Source organism: Acanthochromis polyacanthus, chromosome 11, assembly GCF_021347895.1.
Source record: "Acanthochromis polyacanthus isolate Apoly-LR-REF ecotype Palm Island chromosome 11, KAUST_Apoly_ChrSc, whole genome shotgun sequence".
Taxonomy (NCBI): Eukaryota; Metazoa; Chordata; class Actinopteri; family Pomacentridae; genus Acanthochromis; species Acanthochromis polyacanthus.
This window is the reverse complement of record NC_067123.1, coordinates 30,974,826-31,001,601: the sequence shown is the minus strand read 5'-3', so window position 1 is coordinate 31,001,601 and position 26,776 is coordinate 30,974,826. Positions and strand designations below refer to the sequence as shown.

The following is a 26,776-nucleotide window of genomic DNA, read 5'->3' as shown; positions in this document are numbered from 1 at the left end:
AGGCGCACATAAAAGTCTTAGATTTTCTTCAAATTGTGCGGCGCGCCCTATGGTGCAGTGCGTCCTGTGTGTGTTGTTGTAAGGCGGACGTAGACCAGGTGGTTTTTTCCACGCATCACCATCGCTGTTGATCTGTGACTCTATGCGTGCCCATCTCACAGCCGATGTGAAAAAACAAGTGAAGCAAATGAACTCTGAGCTTGCTGTCATTCCGGGAGGCCTGACAAAGGAACTCCAACTGCTGGACATCGGTGTGAACCGGCCGCTCAAAGTAAGGCTGCGAGCGGCGTGGGAGCGATGGATGACCGATGGAGACCACAGTTTCACTAAGAGTGGAAGGCAGCGCGGGCGAGTTACGCCACAATTTGCCAATGGATTGTAGATGCTTGGGCTAACGTGTCTGCTGGCACTGTTGTTCGAGCTTTCGCAAAAGCCGGCATCATTTCCGAGGCGCCGCACGGCACGGAAAGTGACTCTGACAGTGAAGAAAGTGAACCTGGCATGTTTGATGGAGGTTTAGCGCAGCTGTTCAATTCAGAAACAGAGGATGAGGACTTCCATGGGTTTGATTGATGACGATTACCGGTAAAAAAAAATGTGAATACCAAACTCCGTTTTGCTACCGCTCTATTTTTAAATACGCACACTTGTGTGCTTGTTTTATCTGTGTTTTACCATGCCCGCGCCTATTGATGATTAAAAAAATGTTAGTACTTTGTAATCAATACTTAAATAAAGCACAACCAAACTCAGTTTTGCTCCCGCTCTATTTTTAAATACGCACATACGCACATACGCACATATGCTTGTGTGTGTGTTGTTGTTGTAAGGTCGACGTAGTAGAGGACACCATGAGAACGTTAAAGGGGGAGGTGTGGGCGTGGATTGTATATAAAACCCTTGCCATATAATCAGGTGCGCCTTATGTGTGTGTTAAATACAGTAATGGCACACATAACTGAGACTGCGCCTTTTGGTACAGTGCGCCTTTTGGTCGTGAAAATACGGTATATATATACACACACACACACACACACACACACACACACACACACACACACACACACACACACACAATATATTCCCAAAAGTATTCACTCACCTGCCTTGACTCGCATATGAACGTAAGTGACATCCCATTCCTAATCCATAGGCTTCAATATGACGTCAGTCCACCCTTTGCAGCTATAACAGCTTCAACTCTTCTGGGAAGGCTGTCCACAAGGTTTAGGAGTGTGTTTATGGGAATTTTTGACCGTTCTTCCACAAGCGCATTTGCGAGGTCACATACTGATGTTGGACGAGAAGGCCTGGCTCTCAGTCTCCGCTCTGATTCGTCCCAAAGGTGTTCTATTGGGTTGAGGTCAAGACTCTGCGCGGGCCAGTCAAGTTCATCCACACCACACTCTGTCATCCATGTCTTTATGGACCTTGCCGTGTGCTCTGGTGCACAGTCATGTTGGAAGAGGAAAGGGCCAACTCCAAACTGTTCCCACAAATTTGGGAGCATGGAATTGTCCAAAATGTCTTGGTATGCTGAAGCATTCAGTGTTCCTTTCACTGGAATTAAGGGGCCAAGCCCAGCTCCCAAAAAGCAACCCCACACCATAAGTGGGATCAGGTTTTTATTTGTTAAAAAAGTTTAAAATATCCAATAAATTTCGTTCCACTTCACGATTGTGTCCCACTTGTTGTTGATTCTTGACAAAAAATTAAAATTTTATATCTTTATGTTTGAAGCCTGAAATCTGGCAAAAGGTTGAAAAGTTCAAGGGGGCCGAATACTTTCACAAGGCACTGTGTCTTGAGTTATTGATGCCAGAAGTCCGAATCTATGAATGTCTTTCCATCTTTACCGAACAGTTTCATTCCATATATTCAGACTTTCATTCTATATATTCATTTCACACATTCATGAGATTTGGGGAAGTATATCTAAATGACTACTTCTAGTGGATTAAAAGGAATTATAAATTATCTATATTTAGACTCACACAAACAAAAGTGGTACAGTGAAATTAAGGCAGTGATGTCCTTCAACATTTGAAATATTGGATTTATGAAAGCATTTCTGTATATTTTCAGCTCACTTTTGGTGGTCTACCTCTGGCCCAGTTATGATTACAAGTTTTGGGTAGGTGTTGGGTGTGGGCATTTGGGCCAGTTTTCACTGAGAATTGGCACATTTTGCTAATCTATAAAAACACACATTTAACATTATTCAAATACTCTGCTATATTTAATGATTAAGTGTGGACCATATGTGATGACCTGACCTTAAGCAAGTTCAGACCTGGTTTCAGTACCTGAACTTCGGGACAGAATACTTGGTCTGTCTCATACTGCATCACTGATAGCATACCTGGGTTGAGTTTTTTCTTCTGGCCTGCTGGATTTGGACCATTGTGGGGTGAAATTATTTTGTCTATCTGGGTGGGCCTAGACATTTTAGGATGTGTTCTAATACTTTTACTTACCTCTGACTGACAATACTTTAAATGCATCTTCTGTGCTTGGAAATTAAGGCAGAGAATATTTAAGACGTCTCCTAGAACACTATTATATGCAAACCCATAGTCAAAACCCTGGTTACATGCTTTTAACAAGACTAGCCTATGTGTGCTGTGTTGTAGTCATGTGATATTCACTTCCATCCCTCTCTGTTCAGTCCCATGCTTGTCTTTCAGCACCACTTCCAGTGTGATGAGAATGACAGTCATTATATTGCTGAGCACTTCAAAGTCATTGCTTCATTACATGCCAGTCTTTTTGTTGTTGTTGTTTTTTATTTCCTTGGACAGCCATGTTGTCTGTCGATGTTACACCACCTCCACACATCACCACATAACCTCCCCCCATCACCACCTCCCACTTCCACCGCAGGCTGCCCACATTTTAATTTCTTGGCCTAATGAACCGGGAGCCCTCTTGGCCAAGTTGAATCAATGGGAGTCTGCGAGAATGCCATGGCTTTTTCACTTTAGTCATCAGCAAACCCACGAGAGAGTTTTTACATTGTGCTCTGTGTTTGTGCCCCTCTGGTTTTAATATGTGTTTCTATATGCGTGCTTCCATGTTGTGCATGTGAGCAGAGCACCAAAATGAATTGTCTGTACACTGTGTTTTCCCGCTGTTTGATAAAAAGCCATATGTATATATGATCCTTCCCCTCACCACCATTAAAGGTATCAGATTACCACACATGCAAATCCCATCATCGTCTTCATCTCCATTAACCAGGTCATTTGGATCTCTGTGCTAACACATTTGTACTCACACACAAGTTTGCATTCAGTTTTGAGTCAATATGTTGACATTTGAACCTGCAAATGTCAGCATAGAGTTATTTAAACTTAGGAGCTCTCTGACTGGGAGGATATTGGACCACTGATTAATCTATAAAAACACACATTTAACATTATTCAAATACTCTGCTATATTTAATGATTAAATTTCAAAATGTCTGCAGCCACAAGGAAGGAGTAACTGCTTCATGATTTATTTAAGAAGCTCCTCTGTCAGGTCGGCTATTCATTGTGGCTTCTCAAATAAAAATTATTTGACTAGACTAGAAAACTTTTCCTATCCTCGTGGAGCCTCATATGATTTGTTCCAAACTCCCCACACAACACTGCTCAGGAAGAAAAACAAAAGGGAAAGATGTATCATCTTGCTGAGGGAAAATGCCTTTAACTCTTTTCTCCTCTGTTCAAATTAAAACAACTTATCTTGACTTCCACTTTAGTGTTGCGCTTTGTGATCTCATTTGCAAATTTACCACAACTAAGCCTTTCATCATCTGCCTTTGTTCCGCCATACACACGTGGACAAAATTGTTGGTACCCCTCAGTTAAAGAAGGAAAAACCCACAATTCTCACTGAAATCACTTGAAACTCACAAAAGTAACAATAAATAAAAATTGATTGAAAATTAAATAATCAAAAACAGCCATTACTTTTGAATTGTTGATTAACATAATTATTTAAAAAAACAAACTAATGAAACAGGCCTGGACAAAAATGATGGTACCTCTATAAAAGATTGAAAACTATTTGACCAGAGTGACATGATTAACTCAGGTGTGTCATTTAATTGACATCACAGGTGTTTCCAAACTCATAATCAGTCAGTCTGCCTATTTAAAGGGAGACAAGTAGTCACCCTGCTGTTTGGTGAAAAGGTGTGTACCACACTGAACATGGACAACAGAAAGCGAAGGAGAGAATTGTCCCAGGACCTCCGAAAAAAAATTATAGACAAACATCTTAAAGGTAAAGGCTATAAGACCATCTCTAAACAGCTTGAAGTTCCTGTGACAACAGTGGCTCATATTATTCAGAAGTTCAAGACCCACGGGACAGTAGCCAACCTCCCTGGACGTGGCCGCAAGAGGAAAATTGATGACAAATTGAAGAGACGGATCGTTGGAATTGTATCCAAAGAGCCCAGAGCAACCTCCAAAGAAATTAAAGGTGAACTCCAAGGCCAAGGTACATCAGTGTCAGATCGCACCATTCGTCGTTGTTTGAGCCAAAGTGGACTTCATGGGAGACGACCAAGGAGGACACCACTGCTGAAAAAAACTCATAAAAAAGCGAGACTGGAATTTGCAAAAATGCATGTTGACAAGCCACAAAGCTTCTGGGAGAATGTCCTTTGGACAGATGAGACCAAACTGGAGCTTTTTGGTAAGGCACATCAACTCTATGTTCATAGACTCAAAAACCAAGCATACGAAGAAAAGAACACTGTCCCTACGGTGAAACATGGAGGAGGCTCAGTAATGTTTTGGGGCTGCTTTGCTGCATCTGGCACAGGGTGTCTTGAAAGTGTGCAAGGTACGATGAAATCTGAAGACTATCAAGGCATTCTGGAGAGAAATGTGCTGCCTAGTGTCAGAAAGCTTGGTCTCAGTCGCAGGTCATGGGTCTTCCAACAGGACAACGATCCAAAACACACAGCCAAAAACACCCAAGAATGGCTGAGAGAAAAGCGTTGGACTATTCTAAAGTGGCCTTCTATGAGCCCAGATCTGAATCCCATTGAACATATGTGGAAGGAGCTGAAACATGCCATTTGGAGAAGACACCCATCAAACCTGAGACAACTGGAGCTGTTTGCTCATGAGGAGTGGGCCAAAATACCTGTTGACAGCTGCAGAACGCTCATTGACAAATACAGAAATCGTTTAATTGCAGTGATTGCCTCAAAAGGTTGTGCAACAAAATATTAAGTTATGGGTACCATCATTTTTGTCCAGCCCTATTTCATTAGTTTGTTTTTTTAAATAATTATGTTAAATCAACAATTCAAAAGTGATGGCTGATTTTGATTATTTAATTTTCAATACATTTTTATTTATTGTTACTTTTGTGAGTTTCAAGTGATTTCAGTGAGAATTGTGGGTTTTTCCTTCTTTAACTGAGGGGTACCAACAATTTTGTCCACGTGTGTATGTTCACACAGTGTGATCATCACATATATGTGTCAATAGGTAATGTTTCAGAAATACAAATAAGCTTTTTATTCAGGAAACACAATAATGCTTAAATTACAATGAGACAACATTGACAATGCTTTACTTAAATTTTCTTTGACAGAGTTTAATCATATGACAGGGTTAACTTTGCCCTTCATTTCATTATTTTTTTTTAATTATTATTTCATGTAGTGCATACATGTTTGCAAGCATATGCATTTTGATTATTCAAATGGGATCTGTTGTTTCTGAGGCTTTCTTTATTTAACCATTTTTTTCTTTAAACCTCTGCTTTTCTCTGAAGCTACTTGTAGGTTACTTGTAGATTAAACATTCTATCTTCACCTTAATCAATAGCTATCCTGCCATCATTGCACCTACAGATGAATCTATGATGCGCAATAAACACTCAGCATGTAAGTACATGTCTACATTTTTTGCACTGCTGGAAGGATGCTGTTGGTATTCTCCATCTTCTTCTTCTCTCTTCATCTAATCAATGCGAGAAAAGAAGCAACAGACAGCACACTGATTGCTTTAGGACCAATACCAGCACAGTGGTCTGCTGATAAGGGAGGTTACAATACTGCAACTATTTAAAATCATGGCCATATCTTCAGTCAGAATAAGTGCTCACATAGAATGCAATTCTTTTCAGATCCCATTCGAAAGCAATGCATCCTAAATGAGAAGCATATTTGTATGTATAGCTTTTTGAATTCCAAAGAAAAGGACTTTGGAATATACTAAACTGCTATTTGTATTATAAAGCAGTGCTTATTCATTGGATAATGTGACATTATCTAAAGAGTTTTCTATTATTTTAGATCAAGACCTTCAACTGTGTACACATAACAATTCAAACTATATGCACATCTGTTATTTTTACTTCCTTTTTTTATCTCCTGCTCTGATTTTTTTTCCTCCACCCACTGTGTTTATGGTCAGTTTCGTCAGTAGACCTCCTCAGATGGAACTGCAGCAGAAACTGTGAATAACTGACAGGTTTTTAACAGGGGAATAATTGATCCACCTCTGTGCATGTCCAAATGAGAATGATTGTGTCTGGGACAGTGTACAGTTCTGCCCATTTGCCCATCCTTGTGTAGCACTGTGTTTTCTGGACACAAATGGGCTTGCAGCTGCCTTCTCAGTCTCTCTCTTCACTTCTCTCTGCCAGCCCCTGCACAGCAGCCATCTCCGGCACTTCCATCCACTCTGGATGACAGCAATCATAGTCAAGCTCTACGCCGATATGGCAGGCATTCAGCCTTTTATACTGCATTGCAACATCACTCAGCGGCTATTTAATGAGAGCTTGACTAGGCAGCATTGCATTTAAGCTCCAAGTTATTCTCGGACACATATTCAACCTGTGTCTGGGTTTTTTCACTCCCCTGTTTTTAGCCCTGCATTTATAAAATTACCATATTTTCTGGATTGTAAGTCACACTTTTTTTCATAGTTTGCCTGGTCCTATGACTTATAGTCAGGTGCACCTTGTATATATTAAAATATATAATTTGACATGCTTTTAAATGTTTTTTTCACACTGACCAACATCCCCAAGGAATAAACATTACCTACAGCCGCAAGAGACCACCCTAGGCTTGTGACAACTACTGGTATCTGCTACTCCTGTACCACTGAAAATTAATTTAAACATTAACTTAAAGACAACTGAGAAAAACTAAACACAAATGCCCTCAAAAAGAAAATCATATTTTGCAGATTAGAAGCTGCGAGTGGTGAAATATGCAGCTAAAAACAGTAGTCGAGCAGCAGAAAGAAACTTGTGAGGGACTGGCGAAAAGTATAGGGTTACTCTTACTGCAATGAAGAAAACAAAGAAAGCTAATCGCGGGCTAAAAGCAAGATGGCTACTAGGGTCGAAACAATTCCTCGAGTTATTTGAGTTATTCCATTACTAAAATTCCTCAAGGCAAAATTCTCTGAATTGAGGCTTTGTTTAATCAACTACATGTTAGACCTTAGGCCACGAAATGGCGGACAGCGGTCCGAGGCCGAACCCAGATTTCATTTGATACAAACCGGGTCCTTAAATTGGACGCTTCTATTTTAACCCGCGCAGCTTTTCTATTGTTTACGGCAAGCCAATCCGCGGTCTAAATGGTCGTCTAAACTATCCGTCAGTGAATTAAAACAAGGACAGATTCAGCTACTCTATCCATTCTCTATACACCGCTTTATCCTCACCAGGGTCACGGGGGGTGCTGGAGCCTATCCCAGCTGACTCGGGTGAAGGCAGGGGACACCCTGGACAGGACGCCAGTCTGTTGCAGGGCTACATATACAGACAAACAATCACACTCGCATTCACTCCTACGGGCAATTTAGAGTTATCAGCATATTTTTGGACTGTGGGAGGAAGCCGGAGTACCCGGAGAAAACCCACGCATGCACAGGGAGAACATGCAAACTCCATGCAGAAAGATCCCAGGCCCAGACCGGCATTTGAACCCGGATCTTCTTGCTGCAAGGTGAAAGTGCTAACCACTACGGCACTGTGCAAGATTCAGCTACTGTCAAGCTGACAACTCAGTCACGTAAGCCTGTAGTGGCTGCTGAAGCTTGAATGCTGTCAAGTGACAATGTTGTGGTCCGCTAGTGACAGACCATCATGCATACGGTTTTCAGATGCGGCGCATTTACATGCGGGCAAAATGCATCTATTGGACACGTATCTTCACTTTATGTTTTCTGTAAGTATTCAGGCACCGTGCCGGAATTCCGGCATGCGGTGCCGCCATTTGGCTTGGAAAAAGATCAAGTTCATTTACCAATGGAATGAGGCAAACGCAGCTTTTGCTCTCAATCAAACTAATATCACTAGCCAATGGGAAGTACACTGGGGAGGGTCCTAGAAAGACGTTGAGATCTAGCTGCATTTGATACCATACTGGCACGTAGAGAGTGCAGAATTCAGCCAAGGCTTTTCGGTCATTGTATAATTATATATATATATAATATTGCCTAGTGCAGAATCAGATTACTTGATTAATCGCCAGAATAATAGATAGAATACTCGAATACTAAAACAATCGATAGCTGCAGCCCTAATGGCCACAGCTGGAGGAACAAGTTCACAGATGAGTGCTTTAACAACATGCTGCCGGGAGAGGCTTGTCAACGGTGCAGTTACATCTCCATATCCTGGTAGTTGCCAAGGCAATGAATATAAATGACCTTTCGGGAGGACCTTCTTGGCATTTCGGCTTCATGCAACGAATCGCCTCTCTATCAAAGCACGGACAACGGTGTGCCAAAAACAGCCAGCAGACTTCCAAGCCAAGGTCTGTCACGCAACCAGGCTGAACTCGGGCAGAGAACCACACTACCGAGACCAAAACACACTTAAGAAGGTGATTTATTGGAGAGGAGGGAGGGGGACCGGGTGGTCCGAGTTCCAGCCGGGGATCGGCGGCGAAGGCTCTGGGAGGGAAGCAGAGTGTGACGCAGGGGGAAGAGAGATCCCTGGCGGCTGGGGAGGGAACGTAGCGTGGGTAAGGGGGCTGAACGTGGGCACGACAGGCTGGAGTTGGTTGGGGTGGCGTGGGTGGTCCGGAGGGGAGTGATGTGGTCCAAGGGGAGCCGGAGAGGAACGGTAGGCAAGAGTCCAAGCAGCAGGATTCTGGAGACAACAGAAAAACAAGGTTAGGCTTGGTTTCAAAAGACAACAGATGAGTAGCTAGAAGGAGACTGACAGTTTGAGTCGAGTCTAACGATCTGGCAGGGTGTTGCAGGAGAGACCGGTCCTTTATTGTCAGAGAGGTGATTAGCCAGATAATCGTCAGCTGCTTGGATTCTGGTGGAGGCGACTGATTGGAGACCAGTTTCAGCTGCCAGTTGTTCAGCTCTGCAGTCAGGGAGAAAAAGCGGAGTGATTACTAAGGATTGTCAGGCGAGGATCAGTGTGAGGGGAGGGCCCTGACAGTACCCCCCCCTCAATGGGCACCTCCCGGTGCCCCAAGAAGCCGACCAGGGTGCTCCCGGTGGAACTGCCGGATGAGAGCCGGGTCCAGGATGTGGCGGCTGGGGATCCAAATCCGTTCCTCCGGGCCATAACCCTCCCAGTCCACCAGATATTGCAGACCCCTACCCCGGCGGCGGACATCCAAAAGCCGGGAAACAGCATAAATCGGGTCACCGTCCAAGAGCCGGGGAGGCGGAGGGGGCGGAACGGGAGGGGCCAGCGGGCTTTCCTGAACCGGCTTAACTTGGGAGACATGAAAAGTGGGATGGACCTTCAGGGATCGGGGTAACCGGAGGCGGACTGCGGAGGGATTGAGCACTTTTGAGATGGTAAACGGGCCAATGAATCGGGGAGATAGCTTCTTAGGAGAAGCACGGAGGGGAAGATCTTTGGTGCGGAGCCAGACCTGTTGTCCAGGAGCGTAGACCGGCGCCTCGGACCGCCGCCGGTTGGCTTGGTCTTGGGTGCGGCGAGACGTCCGGAGGAGGGCAGCGCGGGTCTGACGCCAGATGCGGGCGCACCGACGGAGATGGGCCCTCACTGAAGGAACTGCGATTTCCATCTCTCGGTCAGGGAAGAGCGGGGGCTGATAACCATAGAGGCATTGGAAAGGGGAGAGGCCAGTGGCGGCGCTGGGGAGGGTGTTGTGTGCGTACTCCACCCAGGGGAGCTGAGAGCACCAGGAGCTGGGGTTCTTAGATGTTACGCACCGAAGGGTGGCCTCCATCTCTTGATTCAGCCGCTCCGTCTGGCCATTGGTTTGCGGATGGAACCCAGAAGAGAGACTGGCCTTGGCCCCTAGGGCCTTACAAAAAGCCCGCCACACTCGGGAAGTAAATTGAGGTCCTCTATCTGAAACTATGTCTAGGGGAATGCCATGGGCCCGAAAAACATGGGTGATCAACAATTCGGCAGATTCATGGGCAGAGGGGAGCTTGGACAAGGGAATGAGGTGGGCAAATTTAGAAAAGCGATCTATGACCGAGAGAATGACTGACATTCCCCGAGAGGAGGGCAACCCAGTCACGAAGTCCAAGGCGATGTGTGACCAAGGTCGTCTGGGAATGGGAAGGGGATGAAGAAGACCTGAGGGGGGCTGACAGGAGGTTTTGTTCTGGGCGCAGATGGAGCAGGCCGTAATGTAACTGCGACAATCTCGAGTCATGGAAGGCCACCAAAACCTCCGGCGAAGAACCGCCAGCGTCCTGGTCTCCCCCGGGTGGCAGGACAGCTGGCTGGAGTGGGCCCATCGGAGGACATCAGACCTGACGGTCTCCGGAACAAAGAGCGTTCCTGGGGGACCGGCTTCAGGAAACACTTGTGTCTGTTGGGCCTGGCGAACGGTGCTCTCAATATCCCAGGTTAGACTGGCCAGGTGGCAACGGGAAAGAATGGGTTCTGGGGTTTCTAGCGAATCCTTCTTGGAATGAATTCGGGACAGGGTGTCAGGCTTTCCGTTTCGGGTCCCGGGGCGATATGAAAGGGTGAAGTTGAATCGGTCAAAGAATAAGGACCACCTGGCTTGCCTGGGGTTTAGTCGTTTCGCTGATTGCAGATACTGCAGGTTCTTATGGTCGGTCCACACCAGGAACGGCTGCTCGACCCCCTCCAGCCAGTGTCTCCACTCCTCCAGCGCCAACTTAACCGCCAGGAGCTCTCGGTTACCCACGTCATAGTTTCGCTCAGCTGGGGAAAGTTTACGAGAAAGGAAGGCGCAGGGATGTAGCTTGCCATCTCCGTCGGAACGCTGAGACAGCACTGCCCCCACTCCGGTGTCCGAGGCGTCGACCTCCACTATAAACTGACGACAAGGGTCTGGCTGGATCAGAATGGGGGCGGAGGTGAACCGAGACTTGAGGGTGAGGAAGGCGGAGCGTGCGGCTGGAGTCCAGGAGAATCTGTGGGCAGTAGAAGTGAGAGCAGTTAGTGGGGCAGCGATAATACTGTAGTTTTGAATGAAGCGGCGGTAGAAGTTGGCAAAGCCCAGGAACCGCTGAAGTTGTTTGCGGTCCCCGGGCTCCGGCCAATCCACCACCGCCGCAATCTTAGCAGGGTCCATCCTGATCTTCCCCGCAGCGATGATGTAACCGAGAAAGGGCACCGCAGACACGTGGAAGGCACACTTCTCAGCCTTAACAAAAAGGCGATTTTCCAGAAGGCGCTCTAACACTCTTCTCACGTGTCCACGGTGCTCCTCCAGGCTGCGGGAGAAGACCAGGATGTCATCAAGGTAGACAAAAACAAACCGGCCCAGGAAATCCCGCAGGACGTCATTGACGAGATGTTGGAAGACGGCCGGGGCATTAGTTAGACCAAAAGGCATTACCAAGTACTCGAAATGCCCCAAGGGGGTGTTAAAGGCCGTCTTCCATTCATCCCCCTCCCGAATCCGAACCAGGTGATAGGCATTGCGGAGGTCCAGTTTGGAGAAGATGACTGCGCCATGTAGGGGGGTAAAAGCCGAGTCCATGAGGGGAAGAGGATACTTGTTACGCACGGTAATCTTGTTCAGGCCCCGGTAGTCCACACAGGGTCTTAGCGACCCATCCTTCTTCCCCACGAAGAAAAACCCCGCCCCAGCCGGAGACGTAGAGGGGCGAATCAATCCTGCCGCCAGAGACTCTCGAATGTATTCTTCCATTGCTGTCTGCTCTGGTTTGGACAGGTTGTACAGTCCACCTCGGGGTAGAGGGGCGTCCTTCAGGAGTTCAATTGCACAGTCATAGGGTCGGTGTGGGGGTAAGGACCGAGCCCGATCCTTGTCGAAGGCCAGGGCGAGATCATGATATTCTGAGGGGACATTAGTCAAATCAGGGGGCAGGGGTCTAGCAGGAGGTGCAGGACTACCGGGGGTTGGGGCAGAGACAAGACAGGAAGCGTGACAGGCCGAACTCCAGGTTAAAATCTTGCCAGTTGCCCAGTCGATATGGGGATTGTGTTGCTTCAACCAGGGGAAGCCAAGAACTAGAGGGGTGTGCAGGTTGGGCATGGAACTGAACGAGATGGTCTCGGTATGATTACCTGAGATACGGATGTTGATGGGAGTGGTCTGAATCCTGACATGGCCAAGGCGACGGTTGTTTAAGGAGTAGGCGCAGAGAGGGGGCTGTATTGGTTCAGTGGGAATCTGAAGCTGTTTTACCAGGGTCTCGTCAATAAAGTTGCCCTCCGCACCGGAGTCCACCAGTGCCGGGACTGAACACTGGTGTTCACCCCACCGAAGTGAGGTCATCACCCGGAGGTGAGTCGTAAGGGAGGAGACCGAGGTACGGCTCACCAGGACCCCCCCGGTCACTGGTGAGCCACCTCTTTTCCCAGCTTGGCCGGGCAGGTGTAAGAATAATGGCCGACCTCACCACAGTATAGGCAGGCGTCTCGACGACGGCGGGCTGCCTTCTCCTCCTCGGTGAGGCGGGCCCGACCAAGCTGCATGGGCTCCTCCCCCGACACTGGACGGGCCGGAGTCGGAGGCGAGGGACGGTCTGGATGTGTTGGCCGAGGGGTGGAGCTGGTGCTGGGGGCGCCGGGGTAGGAGCGGGGCTGGACTGGGGGTTAGGTCGAGATGGTGGAGGAGCCTGGTTCTTCCTCTCCCGTCTTCGCTCCCTGAGCCGGTTATCCAGGCGAATCGAGAGATCGATGAGGGATTTAAAATCCGAAGTTTCCTCCTTGGAAACAAGCAGGTCCTTTAATTCATCGTTTAGTCCACGGTGAAAAGCATATCGGAGGGCGGAGTCATTCCAGTCGCAGCTCGCCGCCAGGGTCCGGAATTCAACAGCGTACTCCGCCACACTCTGTCCTCCTTGGGTGAGTGCTCCCAATCTCTTCTCCGCTTCAGCTCCCTGAACAGGGTGATCAAAAACTTGCCTCATCTCCTCGGTGAAGGCGGCGTAGGAACGGCAAGCCGGCCCATTCTTCTGCCACACCGCCGATCCCCAGCGAAGAGCAGCTCCAGACAATAAACTAAGAGTGTAGGAGATTCGCTGTTCGTCAGTGCGGTAGGTCAGGGGTTGTAGACCAAAAACCAGTGAGCATTGCATCAGGAAGTCTCCACAGGCCCCCTGGTCACCGGCGTAGCGGGCTGGATCTGGAACGTGGGGCTCCCGGGGAACTGGGGGAAGTGGCACGGGGTCTGGAGCTGACGGCGGAACAGGAGGTGGAGGGGCTGGATCTGACTGGGAGGCGGTAAGAAGAGCCATGGCGGAGGTGAGTTGATTTAGCTGGGCATGAATGCTCTCCATCTGGTCGTGCAGATTTTTGGCTGTAGTTGCCAATTCCTGTAGTGCTCGGCCGTGTTGATCCAAGATTTCCGGAGCCGACGATACATGCGTGACCTGAACCGCCATGGTTTCTAGTTGGGCATGTAGCTGGCGTCCGGCTTCGACAAGCTCTCGGAGAGTTCTGCTGTGTTGGCCCAGCAGCTGTCCGTGTATTGCCACAGCATTTAGAAGGTTGGGACCAGAAAGGGGATCTGGTCCCGGCAGCGGGTTCTCCGAGTCCATATCTTTGGCCAGATCGTTCTGTCACGCAACCAGGCTGAACTCGGGCAGAGAACCACACTACCGAGACCAAAACACACTTAAGAAGGTGATTTATTGGAGAGGAGGGAGGGGGACCGGGTGGTCCGAGTTCCAGCCGGGGATCGGCGGCGAAGGCTCTGGGAGGGAAGCAGAGTGTGACGCAGGGGGAAGAGAGATCCCTGGCGGCTGGGGAGGGAACGTAGCGTGGGTAAGGGGGCTGAACGTGGGCACGACAGGCTGGAGTTGGTTGGGGTGGCGTGGGTGGTCCGGAGGGGAGTGATGTGGTCCAAGGGGAGCCGGAGAGGAACGGTAGGCAAGAGTCCAAGCAGCAGGATTCTGGAGACAACAGAAAAACAAGGTTAGGCTTGGTTTCAAAAGACAACAGATGAGTAGCTAGAAGGAGACTGACAGTTTGAGTCGAGTCTAACGATCTGGCAGGGTGTTGCAGGAGAGACCGGTCCTTTATTGTCAGAGAGGTGATTAGCCAGATAATCGTCAGCTGCTTGGATTCTGGTGGAGGCGACTGATTGGAGACCAGTTTCAGCTGCCAGTTGTTCAGCTCTGCAGTCAGGGAGAAAAAGCGGAGTGATTACTAAGGATTGTCAGGCGAGGATCAGTGTGAGGGGAGGGCCCTGACAAGGTCGACAGTTTCCGTGAGTTTGTTGAAAAGTAAGTAATTGGGCACAACGTGACACCGGATCAAGTTATCAACATGGACGAGGTCCCCCTCATGTTTGACTTCCCCATGGGCCGAAGTGTCGCAGAGAAAGGGCAAAAAAGTGTGAATATAGTGACAATTGGTAATGAGAAATCACACTCCACAGTGGTACTGGCATGTTGTGGAGATGGATCAAAATTGCCACCAATGGTCATTTTCAAACGGAAAACCATGCCAAAAATCCAATTATGCCCGTGGACGTGAATGAGAAAAGGTGGATGGATTAAGAAACGATAAACTTTTGGCTTAGAAAATGCTACACTAAGTGTCTTGATGGCTTCTTTAAAACTTGCAAAGCCCTGTGATGGACGATATGTGAGCGCACATCCCACCACAGTTCGAAGATAAATTAAAAGTTTTCAACTCCATACCTGTCATCATCCCTGGAGGCTTAACCAAAGTACTCCAGCCACTTGACATCTCAGTGAACCGGAGCTTTAAGGCAGTCTTGCTTTACATGTGGGAGGGAGTGGATGATGGATGGAGAGCACAGCTTCACGGCAACCTGGAGGATGCGCCATGCAACTTTCCTGCAAGTCACTGGTTTTTCTTCTTCATGATGCATTTTTTGACTGGTAACACTTATACTTCAGAGTGACTTATAGTCCAAAAATATGGTACTAATTCTCATCTTGCCTCTACCCACATTGAGTCATAATAAGTTACTGCATTTTAAAACCTACTGTCAGACATTGAGCGGGTTGGACCCGAGCAGAGAGCCACGCATCCAAGACCAGAGGAGATGTAGAATGATTTATTGGAGGGGATGAATAATGGCGGATGGGGAAAGCCAGGGTGCAGGAGCGGGGGGGGGGTTCCAGGCAGGAGTGGGGGTCCAGGCAGGAGTGGGGGGTCCAGGCAGGAGTGGGGGGTCCAGGCAGGGGAAACCGGTGACGACTGTCGGGGGAAGCCGGAGGGGAATGAGGATGGTGGGGGATCCCGGACAGCAGAACTGAGGACGAGGAGCAGGAAAAAACAACGTTAGAAAAAACAGGCAGAAACTCAAACAGATTTGTTAAAAGGGCTCGAGAGCAAACTGAACTGCATGGTTCTTGTTTAACGCTCTGGCAGGGAGTGGAAGGCTGAGCCGGTCTTTATTGCAGAGGTGAGTCGTTAGTGAATGATCGTCAGCTGTCCGGGAGCCGTGCAGGTAGTTGATTACCTGAGTGGAGTCAGCTGAGAAGCTAGACTCCACTCAGGCACCGAGCTGTAGGGGGAGAGACAGGGCAGAGGAGCGGATGGGAGACAACCAGACAGAGACAGGGCAGAGGAGAGGATGGGAGACAACCAGACAGACAGACAGGACAGAGGAGCGGAACTGTGACAGTACCCCCCCCTCAACGGGCGCCTCCCGGCGCCCCATGGACCCAACCAAACCTACCGGGGCAACCAAGGAGCAGACAGAGACACGCATACAGACACAGGGACCAGACGGAACAGAAGGGACCAAAAGGACAGGAAGGGCAGAAAACAAGGGGAACAGACAGGAGGGAAGGACGGGAGGGACCGAAACGACAGGAGGGACGGAAGGACGTGAGGGACGGGAGGGACCGAAACGACAGGAGGGACGGGAGGAACAGGAAGGACGGGAGGGAGAGAAATGGGAGAGGGACTGAACTAAGACTGGGCTGAACTGAACGGAACTGAGGACAGGGCTGGACTGAGAGAAGGAAAGGACAGGACTGGAGTGAAGGACAGGGCTGGACTGAGAGAAGGAAAGGACAGGACTGGAAGGAAAGGGCAGGGCTGGACTGAGAGAAGGAAAGGGCAGGGCTGGACTGAGAGAAGGAAAGGACAGGGCTGGACTGAGAGAAGGAAAGGACAGGGCTGGACTGAGAGAAGGAAAGGACAGGGCTGGACTGAGAGAAGGAAAGGACAGGGCTGGACTGAGAGAAGGAAAGGACAGGGCTGGACTGAGAGAAGGAAAGGACAGGGCTGGACTGAGGGACAGGACTGAGGGACAGGACTGGACTGAGGGACAGGACTGGGCCGAGCTAGGGACAGGACTGGGCCGAGCTAGGGGCTGGACTGAGCGGAGCTAGGGACAGGACTGGGTCGGGCTGGACTGAGCGGAGCTAGGGACAGGACTGGGTCGGGCTGGACTGAGCGGAGCTAGGGACAGGACTGGGTCGGGCTGGACTGAGCGGAGCTAGGGACAGGACTGGGCCGGGCTGGACTGAGCGGAGCTAGGGACAGGACAGGACTGAACTGAACTGAGAGCAGGACTGGACGGGACTGAACTGAACTGAGAGCAGGACTGGACGGGACAGGACTGAACTGAACTGAGAGCAGGACTGGACGGGACAGGACTGAACTGAACTGAGAGCAGGGCAGGACAGGACAGGACTGAACTGAACTGAGAGCAGGGCAGGACGGGACAGGACTGAACTGAACTGAGAGCAGGGCAGGACAGGACGGGGACTGGAGCGAACTGAGGGAAGGGCAGGACGGGGACTGGAGCGAACTGAGGGAAGGGCAGGACGGGGACTGGAGCGAACTGAGGGAAGGGCAGGACGGGGACTGGAGCGAACTGAGGGAAGGGCAGGACGGGGACTGGAGCGAACTGAGGGAAGGGCAGGACGGGGACTGGAGCGAACTGAGGGAAGGGAAGGACTGGAGCGAACTGAGGGAAGGGAAGGACTGGACTGAACTGAGGGAAGGACTGGACTGAACTGAGGGAAGGACTGGACTGAACTGAGGGAAGGACTGGACTGAACTGAGGGAAGGACTGGACTGAACTGAGGGAAGGACTGGACTGGACAGGGCCGAACTGAGGGCAGGGAAGGACTGGACTGGACAGGGCGGAGGGTCCGCTCCGGAGGACGGACCGTAGGCTGGACAGGGCGGGGATGGACAGGGCGGAGGGTCCGTTCCGGCGGGCGGACCGTGGGTCGGACTGGCTGAGGATGAGTGGGCCGGTGAGTCCGTTCCGGTAGGCGGAAGGTCCGTTCCGGCGGGCGGACCGTAGGTCGGACTGGCTGGGGATGAGTGGGCCGGTGAGTCCGTTCCGGTAGGCGGAGGGTCCGTTCCGGCGGGCGGACCGTAGGTCGGACTGGCTGGGGATGAGTGGGCCGGTGAGTCCGTTCCGGTAGGCGGAGGGTCCGTTCCGGCGGGCGGACCGTAGGTCGGACTGGCTGGGGATGAGTGGGCCGGTGAGTCCGTTCCGGTAGGCGGAGGGTCCGTTCCGGCGGGCGGACCGTAGGTCGGACTGGCTGGGGATGAGTGGGCCGGTGAGTCCGTTCCGGTAGGCGGAGGGTCCGTTCCAGCGGGCGGACCGTAGGTCGGACTGGCTGGGGATGAGTGGGCCGGAGGGACCGCTCCGGGGGACGGCCCGAAGGCGGGACAGGCCGAGACCGGACCGGGCGGAGGGCCCACTTCAGAGGGTGGCCTGGAGGCCAGATGGGCCAGGACTTGACAGACAGGGTGGATCGTTCAGGGGGACGGCCCGGGGGCGGTAAAGCCAGTATAGACTGCTCCAGAGGACGGTCCTGGGGATTGACAGAGAGGCGGGGCCGCTCCGGCGGACGGCCCGGGGGCCGGACAGGGCAGAGGGGCCGCTCCGGCGGACGGCCCGGGGGCCGGACAGGGCAGAGGGGCCGCTCCGGCGGACGGCCCGGGGGCCGGACAGGGCAGAGGGGCCGCTCCGGCGGACGGCCCGGGGGCCGGACAGGGCAGAGGGGCCGCTCCGGGGGCGGAGCCGGGTCCGGTGGGTCCTCCGGGGGCGGAGCCGGGTTCGGTGGGTCCTCCGGGGGCGGAGCCGGGTCCGGTGGGTCCTCCGGGGGCGGAGCCGGGTCCGGTGGGTCCTCCGGGGGCGGAGCCGGGTCCGGTGGGTCCTCCGGGGGCCCCTCCGGGGGCGGCACAGGATCCAGGGGCCCCTCCGGGGGCGGCACAGGATCCAGGGGCCCCTCCGGGGGCGGAGCTGGAGGGAAGGCGCAGAGCCTCTTAAGGGGCTCGGAGAAGGCCTTATGCCTTTCTAAGGCCACTGAGGTCGTGGGGACTGGAGGCGGGGCGTCGTCGACCTCCGCGGGGACTGGAGGCGGGGCGTCGTCGACCTCCGCAGGGACTGGAGGCGGGGGGCCACGGTGCCTCCTGGCCTTGCGTCTTCGACGGCCAGGCCGCTTGGCAGGTGGTTCTATGGGCGGCAGGGAGACAGGGCCCGGTTGGCTGCCAGGGGAGCCAGTAGGCGGGTCGCTCAGAGGAGCACTCAAGAAGTCACGGATGTAAGCAGGTAAGTGGTGGGCTAATCCGGGTCGCTGGCCTGCTAGCTTGCGGCCCAGGGTTATGATTGAGTCTTGGGGATCCTCCCTCCACTTTTCCCACAACTCGTATAGCGCGTTGAAATAAACGCTGTGCTCATCACAGGAGGAGAAGATGTCCCAGGGCGTGTCTTGGGTTAGGGTCAGGATGACGGCTGGGTCCGGGACTGATGGCACTGGTGGAAGGGAAAATGGTTCGGGCTGGGCTGGAGACGAGCAAACTTGGTTGAGCAGGGCGACGAAGTGGTTTAATTGTGCCTTTGTGGCGGCAACATCTTGTAGGGCTTGGCTGTATTGAATAATCCGGGTCGGGTCGGGGGCTTCCTGGGAGATCTGGCTGGCTAAGACGGCGAGTTGGGAGTACATCTTCTGATAATTGGTTGTAAGCAGACGGAAGGTTTGGTGAAATTGCCTGATGTCGAATGGCGTGGGCAGGTCCGGCCTTGGCGGTGAGTTCTCCGGGTCCATGTTTGGGCCAGAGCGTTCTGTCAGACATTGAGCGGGTTGGACCCGAGCAGAGAGCCACGCATCCAAGACCAGAGGAGATGTAGAATGATTTATTGGAGGGGATGAATAATGGCGGATGGGGAAAGCCAGGGTGCAGGAGCGGGGGGGTTCCAGGCAGGAGTGGGGGTCCAGGCAGGAGTGGGGGGTCCAGGCAGGAGTGGGGGGTCCAGGCAGGAGTGGGGGTCCAGGCAGGGGAAACCGGTGACGACTGTCGGGGGGAAGCCGGAGGGGAATGAGGATGGTGGGGGATCCCGGACAGCAGAACTGAGGACGAGGAGCAGGAAAAAACAACGTTAGAAAAAACAGGCAGAAACTCAAACAGATTTGTTAAAAGGGCTCGAGAGCAAACTGAACTGCATGGTTCTTGTTTAACGCTCTGGCAGGGAGTGGAAGGCTGAGCCGGTCTTTATTGCAGAGGTGAGTCGTTAGTGAATGATCGTCAGCTGTCCGGGAGCCGTGCAGGTAGTTGATTACCTGAGTGGAGTCAGCTGAGAAGCTAGACTCCACTCAGGCACCGAGCTGTAGGGGGAGAGACAGGGCAGAGGAGCGGATGGGAGACAACCAGACAAACAGGGCAGAGGAGCGGACGAGAGACAACCAGACAGAGACAGGGCAGAGGAGAGGATGGGAGACAACCAGACAGACAGACAGACAGGACAGAGGAGCGGAACTGTGACACCTACAGACCTGCTACATGCTTTTCATGCCTCAAAATAAAGTTAAAGTTTGAGCTGTGGTGCAAATTTGAAACATCATGTCTTCAAAAGAAAACGGCAAATAAAAACGTGTTCCAAACAAAAGGCTGTTGATGTTAAATTTCTGGAATCAGCATGGGCTCTGGTGCATCTTACTTCTATCAGTGATTCACAAGATTCTCCCACAGTGTGGTTGGAGTCCATCTATGTCGAATTACATTTGTTAGACATAATTAGGAAAGGTATGTGCTTGACATAAGGCCTCATAGTGTTTGTTTACCCATTATATGGTGTATGTCATTAGAGTGGCAACCAAGCCATGAGGACAGACTTGTCCGTAGACAAGACAGGATTGTGTCAAGGCACAGATCTTGAGAAAGATACAAAAACATTTCTAGATCACTGAAAGTACCCATCACCTGATAGCCTCCATCATTCTTCAATGGAATAAATTTTGAACTACCAATAGTTTTTCCATATCCTACTTCCCATCTAAATTGGCGAACTGTGGGAGCCTCGGTTAGGCAGACATCCAAGAACCCATGGTCTTTGGGAGAATCTAACAAAGGAGGACAACTATCAGTGCACCACTCCACCAATCAGGGCTTTATGATAGAATGGCCAGATGCAAGCCTGCTGGCATTTAAACAATTCTTAGAGCAACTTAAGTAATTATATGATTAATGTACTTTTTTTTGCGCTAGTATAAACACCTTCCTTACATTTATGAATTGAATCAAATCAAATGTGATGAGACAAACAGAATCAGACAAATTATCTCAGTTGTGCTGTTTTCCCAAAAAATGAATGTAAATAGGAGCAGCAGTAATTATATTACTTTGGCCCACATGTATCATTTTGTATCCTATTATGTTGCATTAAACTATCATATTACATTAAAGAAGTTAAAATCAGAAATGAACAAGAAAAACTCTCAGAGCACAGTACTCCGCCAAGGCTGAACAGTCGTATCATTTCTGACGGCTTGAAAAAATTTGTGGCAGTCATCATGGCACCATAGAATGTGGTCATTTAATATAGATGTACCCACAAACAAAATGACCTTGCGCTGAGCACAAGTGTGTGTTAATCATGTGTATGTTATGTACGGATACTGAATTATGTCACCTAAATATGTAGCGGGTGGCAGGAATTGATGGGACTCAAACACCCCTACAACTTAATCTATTGCTCCTTGTGTCTTTTCTGACGGATAAGTCCTGATAAATCCGCAGCAGTCCATTTGCAGTAGAATCACAATCATGTGATGGTCAGCTGGCAGCTGACATAGTGTTCACTTGTAGTTATAGTTACAGTGATGCAGTGCTGCTATCTCACAATGATACAGAAATCTTCAACAAATCCGTGGATCCAGACTATAAGCTGCATCCCTGCCAAAATCTAATGAGGTGGTTCTTGTGCCATTTCTGACCTTCACTGAAAATTTCATCCATATCTGTTAGTCCGTTTTTGAGCAATATAATATTATATAATATTTGTAACAGATGGATAGACAAACAGACGGACAGACAAACAGACGGACAAACAGATGCCGATTGTCACATAACTCAGCTGTTTCTTGGCGTAGTAAAATTCAGCTATGGTGATGTTCCTTAATATCTTGTGGTTTAAATTGTCTTTCTCTTCATTTGTAATTTGTGTGTGTGTCTAAGTGTGTGTGTGTATGTGTGTGTATGCGCGCACCTGTATGGGTTGAAAAAGCTGAGGCTGAGAAAAGCAAAACATTGTCAAAAACTTTTGAATTGTGTTGTTAATAAAGATTCGTAGAGAAAATATCGTCTTCCAACCTGCTTGCTACTAAAAAAATGTCCATGACCAAGTTCCCAATGAGGCATTACTGAAGTCACCTACAATCACAACTATGCCTGCCACCCCTGCTAACAGGCCACAGTGTGCTGCCTCCACCTCAGTACCTGTGCTTGTTCAAAACCAGAAAGAAAAAAAACTTACATCAGTGACATCGTGGCTTGTGTGACAGAATAGATGGTTGTGTTAAGAGCTATTAGTGGCAGGTCTGGTAAGTGTCTCTCTGATTATTCACCGCTGCACCTGCTCTTTCTGTTTCACATTCATGAATAGTTAAAACCTCCAGCATCTGGTCCTTTGTGTCTCTAGGATCCACTTATAATTGATGTTAGCTGGCCATTTAGCGTTTTTTTGGAGATGTTTATTTTATGTATATCTCTAAAGCTGGGGCAATTAAAATGTATATTGTAGTGCTGTCTAAGGGTTTATATATAATAATATATAATAGTATATAATATAATAGTGTGAGATGAATTGTTTCCAGTTTTCCACACGCAGTGTCACTCTCTCAATAGAAAATAAACATTTGAAGACACTGACACTAATAATGCAACCATTCTTATATTTTTCCAGGACATACAACCCAGCCAAAAACACTTTCTGGCTTTTAATCCTTTTTAAGAATACAAAATGTCAGAGTAATAGGGGAGACAATGATTTTATGGCATTCTTAGTGGGTTAGAAGTTTGCATAGACTTTGTTAGAATTAGGTATCTGTGTCTAAATACTCCACCAAGAAATACAGTGGAGTTAAGTAACAATCGGCTTACGTTTTTCTGTCCATCTGTTATTCCATGTGTGCGCAACATTACTCAAATTCAAAATGGAATAACAGATTTGGATAAAAATTTTCAGGGAAGATGACACAAGGACCACCTCAGTAGAATTTGACATCCCTGTCAAATTCTACTGATTCATGGATTTCTTAAGGATTTCCATATTATTGCGAGATAGTGGCACAGTGTCATTGTAACTATGACAACAAGTGAACACTATGCCAACTGCCTGCTGATGATCACATGATTGCAATCCTGCTACAAATTGACCGTTGCAGACTTATCAGGACTTATCCGTCAGAAATTATACAATGACTGAGCCTTGGTGGAGTACTGCGCAGTGCTTTTCTGTTTGTTTGTGTGGATCATATGATTCGGATAATTCGACACAAACTTCTTACTAACATTGCGAACTACATTAATAATCATAACCCTAACCCATTCCTCCTGACATGTTCACAGAATTCAGGTTAAGGCTTTGCAATGTCCACTCCAGTAGCTCGACTATGTTGTCCTTAAGCCATTTTGATATAACTTTGAATATACTTGTTATAAATCTTCATAATTTTCTAGGGCTGGACCCGAACATCCGAATATTTGATCGTGACATTGGTATCCAAATATTAATTTTGAGATCCGAATATCCCCCACCCCCCCATTGTTGAACGATGTTGCACGAACAGAATTCATCTCGTGACTTCGCCCGATGTGTCCTCCCTTTGGACGTGACTATATGAACCGATCCAAATATTCGTCTGCCCCCCTCCCGCCATACGTTATGAAGTGGACCGAATATTCCGATATTCGTCATTAATCAGGGCGACTATTTGGAGCCCAGAAATTGCTATTCGGGCCAGCCCTGTAATTTTCTTTCTGCATGACATCACCATGACTTGTTTCACTGTAGTTATGGATACTTTAGTACCTGCTTCCTCCAAAATCTTTACATGGTTTTTGCTGTGAACTTTAGTGGGTGCACCAGTCAAATACAGATATTGCGTATGGTGATACTGTGCAGGCTACTTATGATCTGTCATTAGTGAAAGAAAGAAGTCGGGTTGATAATTGTCTCTCCCTTTATCCTTAAAAACACTTGCCTGTCTTGTATTATATGTAATTCACAGGGTTCCACTGGCTTACAACTCATTGTAATGGCACTAATGAAAGCAGTGAGACCAGCATGCCCATCACTGGTTAAAATTTTGTTAAAATTAATTCATGGTGAATTTTGGGGCAGTTACAGTAAATCTTTCATCTGCAAAAAAAAAAAAGACAGTGGCTCATTTGTGTTTGTTTTCAGGCAGCATTCGGTATTGTAACAAGAAAGGAGGAGAAAGATGTTATGACGTAAATGGAGAGTTAAGGCTCAAACCACTGTGTGTCTGTTAGAGAAATGAGGCGCTACTAAGTGAAATAGCATTCATATTGAGTGAAAGGTAACAATGGTCTCTGCATAGCCTTTTAAGCACTGAGGCTTTCTGGTTGTCTCCTACATGTACATTGTTGGATGGACCATTTTGCTCTATAAATATCAGTAGCAGCACAATATGAAAGACCCTTTCAGGGCTTTGATGTTTCTGTTGTCAAAATGGGAAAGCATTGTTTGTGTTTGGTTAAATGGGTGGGATGTCTACTTTAGTCACTGTGTCTGATGAGTATAGAAAAAGGCTTTAAAGACAAGACTGCAGGCTACAAGTACACATGGCACCTGATTCTAAAAACCAGCTGTGTTTAGGTCATTACTGGGACAAATGAGGATTTGTTTTATTAGTATGAGTCAGTGTATCAATTTGTTTCTCTTGGCATTATGATGCATTATGATGTTTGGGGACAATACACCAAAAAGAGTTGCTTAACTGAATATTCACAAGTACTATTCCAGCAAATTATTTAGCTTTTTTTTTAACCTCCTAGGTAAATGTCTTTCATATTATTATGAAATAGAAATAAGTTGTTGGGGCCTCAGTTTGCACTAAGTTCAGTGTAAAAGTTTCAAAGAAACTCATTTTGGAATTTATTTTGGAATTGAAGTGCTCATGAAACTAGGCATAGTCAGACCATCTTATTAAAGACCTTTGACGTGTTTCAAACTCTTCTCGACATGGAAGACAATTTCTCATCAAACTACATAAAATACCTCAAAATAATTAATCAAAAAATAGATATTCAGAGTGTTTTGTTTTGTTTTTGTTTGTAAAAGACTGAAATAACCCTGCTATGTAAGAATGTTATGCTGACAGCAGTTGTGTTCTTGTGTATCCTACTGCTAAGTCATCCTTAAAATTCTATGATTTGATTGAAGTCTACCTGTTCCTGTCAGAATTAGGAAAAGCACATACTTGTCTATATAACATCATGATGTATGTCAGAGTAAAACCCAAGTCATGAAATCATGAATATTGTCTGTAGAAGGACACAATAAACATTCTGCAGCATACCTATAATGTAGTCTAGTGTACCAGTGGCTTAGTTTACCTAAGCTATTGATAAAACTAAACAATGTCGTGTCCTCTTGATGTTTCGTATTTTATATGAAATACCACTGACTAGTGGTCTTTTTTTCAACTTCTATCTTTACAGTTCTTGCTTTCTATAATTTAATGCATCCAGTGTTGTTTTACTGAATTATAAATTGATGTCTAATTTTTGATGGGTCTGTATTTACAGTGGGTAGAAATCCTGTCAGATTTCCAGCAGAGGGAAACTGTTTGGAGCTTTGTGCCAGGAAAACCCAGCCAACCACTGGCCCTGCACCTCGGGGACTATAACCTGGATGGCTTCCCTGATGCCCTAGTGGTCCTTCGCAACACCAGTGGCAGGTAAGAGAGAAAATACATCCAAGCTGAATTTATTAATACTTTATCTCTGAGGTCTTAAATTGTGGGCTTGGTTGCTGGTAGGATATGGTGTTGTAAAAAACTACTGAGGTGAGATATGTTTTTGTCATGTTTCTCCAAGATCCTTTATTCAAAATTTCAGATGATGTCTAGCAATTGAATGAGATTTTGCTGAAATTAAACTAATCCTTACTTGGCAAGGGATCCCTTGGAATCCTGTCAAGTCCCTGACCCCTTCTACAGCTCATACATGTTTTGGTGTTATACCTTACTTCATGGTCAGTGGTACACGTTGTCGGTATGGGTTATATACAGGGGCTACATACAGTATCTAGCACACATTTACATCCAAACCTTGTTTGCATAATTATTAATCTAATTTTCAGAAATTAATGCCTCAAGAACCATAGATTTAATACATATCCATATCCTCTTGATTCTCATGAACTCTTGCTTCAGTTGTGAATCAGACTTGAATTTGTCATGAAACATTCCACTTTTTGAAGAGATTATACTAACTATAGTATTCCAGCGACACATAAAATAGAATTGATTGAAACCTAGTAACTCAAGATGCATACTTAAAGAGCTTATGCAAATCTGTTTAGCTTTCAAAACTATTTTTTTCCCTTTCATTTTTTGAAAGATGCCACATAAATCATGAATTTACCCCTTTAATTACTGTGAAATTACTATACTTGCAATGGCAGTTTATCTTGCTGGTGAAAAAAAAAAAGTCTCACAGTACCCTCATTAATTATAGTATGTTTTTTGCTGATTGGTTCATGTTATTGCAAAGTAAAAACAGTTCACTCTGACAGACTGTTCACTCATGAAATGCAAGAGTGGATGGCAAGAGTAGGGGTAATTAAATATTGTTATTAAAAGAAAAATAACTAAATTGGGATGTGTATTTTAATAATGATGGGCACTTGTAAAAAATTATTGGATTTATACAGAGGATTAGAAATCTTTATCTGTTTAAAATTACAACAGATCAAAGAACATGTAATTCCCCTATACACACATTAGTACTATATTAAAAATATAGTCTCACTTCAGTAGATTCATTACATTTTCTTATTAAGAAATCATGAGACATTAGCTAAATTGTAAATTTAATTTAATGCATATTAAATTATTGATATGAAATGCTGATGTCTTGATGT

At 47.7% G+C, this 26,776-nt stretch overlaps 1 protein-coding gene across 1 annotated transcript in view; it reads left to right on the top strand.

The window, feature by feature from the left end:
* The window catches only part of itfg1 (integrin alpha FG-GAP repeat containing 1), a 352,137-nt gene that overhangs the window by 121,050 nt on the left and 204,311 nt on the right, over positions 1-26,776 (top strand). Inside the window, exon 10 of the mRNA XM_051955816.1 lies at positions 25,438-25,589. Coding sequence (XP_051811776.1) covers positions 25,438-25,589 — 152 coding nt within the window. The remainder of the gene's footprint in view (positions 1-25,437; positions 25,590-26,776) is intronic.